This window comes from Buteo buteo, chromosome 11, assembly GCF_964188355.1.
Source record: "Buteo buteo chromosome 11, bButBut1.hap1.1, whole genome shotgun sequence".
In the NCBI taxonomy this organism is placed as follows: domain Eukaryota; kingdom Metazoa; phylum Chordata; class Aves; order Accipitriformes; family Accipitridae; genus Buteo; species Buteo buteo.
The window spans coordinates 41,138,875-41,145,398 of record NC_134181.1 but is presented as its reverse complement, the minus strand read 5'-3'; the positions used below and the strand labels follow the sequence as shown (position 1 = coordinate 41,145,398).

Sequence of the window (6,524 nt, the reverse complement as noted above, 5' to 3'; positions counted from 1 at the left end):
CATTACAGTTTAGCTTTAACGCTTTGAAAAGACACAATCTCTACCCCAAAACTGCAGACACAAAGAAGGCAGAGAGCAGGACTGCAGGACATGCTTGAGGACTGTTTCCTTAGCTGAGGCAGCAGGTTCAGGTGAGGGTTTATCTGGTTGAAAGCTAAATTCTGCTGCCTACAGTGACATTGCAGCAATCGCATCCCCCAGGCAAGGACAAACGCATCCTCTCCCTCCAGCACAGGGTTCAGCAGACCAGGCTGGGCAGAGTCCCAGCTGCCCAGGGATGAAGCCCTTCAGAAGGGCAATTTGTCCTCCCGCTCCTCTCTTGGCCCCATCTTGTTGTACAGCACACGGTGGGGCAGGTGTATCAGGCACTACATTTCCAAGCACTAGCTATATCATTGAAGACAGCCTTTTATTTCCTTTCTCCAGGACTGGGCAGGACGATTTGCTCGTACGAGGAGGGTCCAGCCATCTCTGCTCCCAAAAGCTACCGTCTCCAGCAGCAAAACTGAGGAAATTCGGGCAGTGTTTCCAATGGTGCTGTTAATATAACATTACCCACGCAAGCGGAGTGCCTCGGTGGGGTGCCAGCACACCAAAACCAGGCAGCAAGTGTTGCTGGGTCACATTCATCCCTGTCCTCGCTGGTATCGGTGGCTTAATTTAATCAGCTGAAGAAGATCCTCAGCCGGGTTACAGCCCTCTGCAGTAATCCCCCGAGGCTGAATTTTGCTCGCTGTCCACACCTAAAAGAAAAGGGAGGGACTCAAGGTCTGAGGGTCAAGGAAACTAAGCACCTCTAGTGCTTACTGCCATCGAGGGCTGTGGGTACACTCAGAACCCCCCTACAGCCCCCAAACCTGCTCGGCAGCATCCCGCGAGCACCAGAACGGCTGCCTGGTAAGGCTGCAGAGGGGGATGCTGTCCCAGCAAGGGTGACCCTGGCTCGATGGATCTTACCTTCCCTGGTCACCTTCCCCAGCATCCAGCAGTGGCCAAGGCGCTCCCGATCAGACAGGCATGAAGTCTTGGGGCTGTGCTCGTCCTTCTCGGGCAGGGCTGGCAGCATCTGCCTCCGGTCCGGGGCAGGCTGGCTTGTCACCGCAGCAGCCATCCTGGCTCAGGGTCACAGCTCTGCCTGCCCGGGATGGCAGGAGTGACAGGCTGTGCTGTGAGACCTGGGGAAATCGGGGAGAAACCTCTGATGCCCCTTTGGACACCGCGGTGGGGCTATAGACCGAGAGAAGCATCTCTCCAAAGACTGCAGTAGACTTTGCGTCTGACCTCTCTCTTATCATACCTCAGGATAGACAGGATCTGCGGCAGCTTCTTTCTTTCTCTCCTTCTCAACAGCACTTTACCCCCGGTGCGTTCACCTCCCGGAGCACAATGTCAGGGACCCTTTGCCCCTCCGCCCACACCTGCCTCTCCCCACCGAGAGATGCCCCCGACACCGCGATCCCGTGCCCTAACCCTGCTTTCCAAAGTTCAGCTGCTTGGCTGCAGGCAGCCCATAATACCATTTTACAGCAAGGTGACCCCTGCTCTTTGGCGCTGTGCAACCCCCTGTCCGGCCGGCCGACGAGCCGGCCACCTAACGCGTTGTGACAGGTCGACTGGATGGAGCTCGCGGAGGGACCGTGTCTTCCCCCCTCCTCTCGGCGGTGGGGCTGACAGAGCATTGGGTCTCCCTCTTTGCTGAGCGTGGGGGGGATTTGGAGGAGTGAAGGTGAAGGGACGGTCATCGCCCAGACCCTGCCACCAGCCCATCAGACACCCCAACACGGAGCTAACTGGGGGGTAGGAGGGCAAACCCGGTGCTCTCTCCGATCGGCACCCTGACTGTGGGTTGATGTTGTGTCACGTTGGCCGGGCACGTCGCCTCCCAGTTACCCTCTGCCTTTCGTTGCCGTAAGCCAGTTTCAGGAACAAAACCTGGGCACAGCTGCTTTTCCTTTCACTCCCCCACGCAGCTCCCAGCGTGGCCGCCTGCGTCCATCCCATCCGCTGCTGGGGACCCCTTGCCGGGAGCAGGTCCAGCACCACTGCGGGGATGGTTGGTGGCACGGGGACAGGAGTATCTCACACTGGCATCACCAAAGACAATAGTTTCCATGGGGGAAAAAAAAAAAAACCCACGACAACCTCCAATTTCTTCAGTGTCTTCCCCAGTCCCTGCTTTGGAGCACAGGTTCTTCGACCTGCGCCCAGTGAACCGTCCAAGCTGGCTGTACAATGCCCAGTCTGTCCCCTACTCATGCTGTGTGCCAGCGGCAGAAGGGTTAAGTATGGTCTTCAGGACAGATATTCAAGCACAGGGAGCTGCTTTCCAAAACATTCTTTGAGCCTTCTCAAGACAGGGCCTCAGTTTCCCTCTTGTCTGCCTGGGCATCTGATCAGCAACGAGCCTGCCTTGGGAAAGGACCTTCCATAGCGCAGCAGAACCACCCGCTGAAGGAGCAACTCTCTTATCTCTCTGATGCCTCCCAAATCTCTGGTTTTCCAGAAAAAGGATGTTGTTCCAACTCTCACGTTTGTAAACTTAAAAAGTTGACCCACCCTGGGGAGCAGAAACGACAAAGGAAATAAAATCTAAAGTCAGTATTTGTAAAGCTTGTCCTTCTGTATTGAATCTTTGCATCTGGGGAGGGCTAGTTTTAGATCTCAAAGAAGTGAGATGAGCAAAGCTGAGCATCTCCACGGACTTTGCAAAACCCACGCCCCTGTGTACATACTGAGGCTTCTTTGCTGGGATCAAGAGTCAGCTTGGGTACCTGGCCCAGAGCCTGGCTTAGTTAAGCACCTCTCTCCCAAGCATCAGTGGAGAACTGGCTCTTTCTGGTCCCGGGCACCCTCAGAGGACACAGCCTCTGCAGCTGAATGCTGGGGCCAAGCTCTCACCTGGGGAAAATCAACTGCAATTGCAGGAGAGGCTAGTAGGAGGGAAATTGCACCCCTGGGTGAAGTTGCAACTGGAGGTGAGGACCCACTGAGAGCAGAAGGGCTGGCTACGGCCAGGGTAAATCTCTGTCCCAGCAGTGCCCAGTTAGGAGACGGGAACAGGCAAGGACAGCGTTGCCTGGCCAGCGTGGGCAGGAGCTGCGCACCGCTGCCGGCTGTGAGCAGCAGGTGAGGGGGAGATGGGGAGGGAGAGAGGGGGGCAAGTGTCTTGGAGAGGACGGGAGTGACAAGGGCAAGGTCTGGATGTGTTAGTGATGGTGCGAGCGTAGCCCTGTCAGTGCCAGCCTTCATCCCAAGTGACGGTCCTGACAGCCCGGCCAAGGACGAGGCAGGAGCAGAGGGTGAAAGGGGGGAAGGGAGCTGGATCCCTGCTACTGAGACACCTCATGGAGCCCCCTTTGAAGGGCCAGGTGAACGGGAGCAGGAGCAATCTCCTCCTGGGTACCCCAGGCGGGGCTGTGGGGTGAGAGGGGTTTGTGCTGTGTGTTTTCCCTTTGAGCAGGGCACCAGGCAGCAGTCCCAGCAGCATCCCACCCTCTCCTGTTTCCCATGCGCTGGGCTTGGCTGTTGCCTCGGCTCTCCTTCCCTGGAAAATGTGAGTGTTTCCCTTGCTGCTCGCCTCGGGGGAGAGCATGGTCTCAGGCTGGGTTCTCCAGCTAACAAGCCCGCATCCCAGTGCTGCCAGGACGCTGGGATGTAGCAGTGGTGCGGTTGGGTTGAGGACTGACTCCCCCAAACAGCTCCCTGCTGCTTTGGGCCTTCAGGACGGGCACAGCCATCTGGATCCACCTCAAAGGGGCATGAGGAGATGGAGCCCCTGCCCACGCTGCTCGTAGGGTGGAAGACCTCTGCGCCGCGGTGACCCGGGCTGGGCAGAGGCAGCCTCTGTCCCTGGGGTAAATCAGGTGTGGAGCCAAACCAGGGTGAAAAACTAGTGTGAGGGCTGTGCTGAAGCTGAGAGCTGTCCTGAGCATCTTCCTCTGCGAATAAAGGTGTAAAGTCAGATTTCAGGCTCAGAGCACTGGGAGAGTGGCAGAGCCGGATGGAAGGGCTGCGAGCAAGAGGGGATGCTTGAAGGAGAATAGTCCCGCTTCTCCCAAATATGCTTGCCCTCCAGCAATGGATGTTCAGGTAGGAGAAGACCCTCAGCCTTTAGTAACCCTCAAGGGATTTTTCTTCCGTGATTTTTGGCCTCGTTTGCCCTTGGGAGCTTCTGCAACCACAACATCCACAGACTGCATACTTATTTAGCTGTTTCTTGGAGAGAAGGTGCTTTTGCTTACCCTTGATATCTTTCCCTCCTTGCTCCTGCTGCCTGCGTTTTAGGAGGGGAGAACGAGGCGGCGGGACACGCTGCCCCTTTCCCCCCAGCGTTAAACCCAACTCCTCGCCAGCCCCCCCGGGGGTTTTTTACTCCCGTGGGCTCCACCGTGCTGGCACCTCGGAGCTGCTCAGCCCGGAGCCGCCGCCGGCGGGAACGGGCAGCGGCGGGCGCGGAGCTCCCTCCTCCGGCCCCGCCGAGCAACGCGGGTGGGTCGGGGGTGGTGGGAGCGGTGTGGGGAGGAGTGGGCTGCAACCCCACGCCTCGGAAAAAACACGGCGGGGGGGGGGGGGCAACGGGGTCCCCTCTGATGAGGGCGAGGGGGACAGAATCACCGAGGGGGTTCTAACAGCGGCCGGTAACGGGCTGGAGGGGGGCACGGGGTCCCGGGGGAGGCGCTAGCGGCTCCCCCGGCAAGCAGCCGGGTCTCTAGTCCCCTCCGTTCCCCCCAGACACTCCCGGTCCCTGCCCCGTTGATGCCCCATTGATGCCCCGTTGATGCCCCATTGATGCTCCCTCTCGCCCCGCCCCCTCGCCCCTCGTCCTCCGCTCCAGCCAATCCCGCTCCGTTGCTAGGGCCCCGTTGCTAAGGCCCCGTTGCTAAGCGCCGGGCCCCGCCTCTAGCGCCTGCGCGTTGCGGCCTTTCGCCCACGTGACCCGGCGGGAAGATGGCGGCGCCCGCGGGCCGGCGTGGACGCGGTTGAGCGCGGCGGGGCCTGGCGCTGTGGAGGCTGGGTTTGTTTTTTGTTTTTTTTTTGTCGCCGCTCGTTTTCTGTCGCCGCCATGTCGCGGCTTATCGTGAAGAACCTCCCCAACGGGGTAAGCCTGTCGCACGGTTGTAGCGCCTGCGGGGTGGTGGGCGGCTCTGCGGGCCTGGAGATGGAGTCTGAGGGGACACCCCGGGGGAAACGCGGGTTCCTGGGCAGGGAGAGACCCCGGGAGAGGAGGGGATCATCGGTGTGGTGGGGATGGGGGTGAGCGCGGAGATTGTCTGGGAGAGAGGGTCTTCGGTTCGGGGCTGGGGGGAGCAGGGAGATGCCCTGGGGGAAGGGGCTCTGAGGAGGGAGGGGGTCCTGGAGGTGTGCGGGGGCCCTTGTGGGAGAACGGGGAGGCACCCGTGGGCTGAGAATGCCCCGGGAGAGGTCAGGGAGATGCCCTGGGGACGTGCCCCAGGGGAGGGGAGCTGGCAGCCCCCTCCCCAGGGTGCGGGAGTGGGGCTTGTTGTGGCCACTGCCATGTCCTCCTTCTCCAGGAGCTGGGCAGAGGGGCGCGCTGTGCTGGTCTGCGGCCACCCGGGTCTCCCGTGAGGGTGTCGGCGTGTCTGTGGTTGAACTGGGGGCTTGATTGTGGCAGGTCAGCGCTGTGGGGCCCCTGGCTCCCCGAGAGCTGCGGGCACGCTTTGGCTGCGGGTGCGTTGCAGACGGAGATTTCATCTGTACGTGTAATGGGTTCACAGAGGAGATGAAGTGATTTGGTAGCTGATGCGTGTGGGTTTTTTTTTTATCAGCCTCACCACGATACGGTGTGGTTCCTACAGCGCGTTGCAAGCCCTCTGATAGCAAATGTTTTGCTTTGGACACAAAGCGTCTTTCATTGCATTGCTGATTTGCCTTCCTGTTGTCCTTCCTCGGTTCCCAGATGAAGGAAGATCGCCTTCGGAAGCTGTTCGCTGCCTTCGGCACGCTGACCGATTGTTGTTTGAAGTTCACCAAGGATGGCAAGTTCCGGAAATTTGGCTTCATAGGCTACAAGTCTGAAGATGAAGCTCGGACGGCACTGAACCATTTCAACAGAAGTTTCATAGACACTTCCAGAGTCACAGTGAGTTGATCTTTAAAAATATCTTTTTTGAGTCTCAAGCAAGTTTGTCATTGGAGATTTTGGTAGTCTTAGGGGTGAGCAGCTGGGGGCCAAGAAAGCCTAAATGTTAATTTCTGCAGCAAAACAGAAAAGTTTGATGCTAGGCCTCGTTGGTGGAGTCTCAATCAGGTACTTGATTCAGATGGGCTGTCTTCGTGCACTAGCAGCGATTTCAGTGCTGGTTGGAACAACAGTGTCAGGTTTTGAGCTGTCATAAATTGAACTTTTGAACTTGAGGTCATTTTTAATTTAAAGTCATTCATCATGATGTTCTGGACAGAGGATGATTCATGATAAACAGAACAACTTATTTGACTGTGCTTAAAAGAGCACAACAAACCGTTGCCCATGTTGAGTGAAGATGTAGCTCTGTGCTTCTAAAATG

General features: G+C 58.0%; 1 protein-coding gene across 1 annotated transcript in view; it reads left to right on the top strand.

The window, feature by feature from the left end:
- The first annotated feature begins 4,828 nt into the window (after window positions 1-4,828).
- The window catches only part of RBM19 (RNA binding motif protein 19), a 70,385-nt gene continuing 68,689 nt past the window's right edge, over window positions 4,829-6,524 (top strand). Inside the window, exons 1-2 of the mRNA XM_075041827.1 lie at window positions 4,829-5,098; window positions 5,918-6,100. Of these exons, the coding sequence (XP_074897928.1) occupies window positions 5,063-5,098; window positions 5,918-6,100 (219 nt within the window). The 5' untranslated portion in view covers window positions 4,829-5,062. The remainder of the gene's footprint in view (window positions 5,099-5,917; window positions 6,101-6,524) is intronic.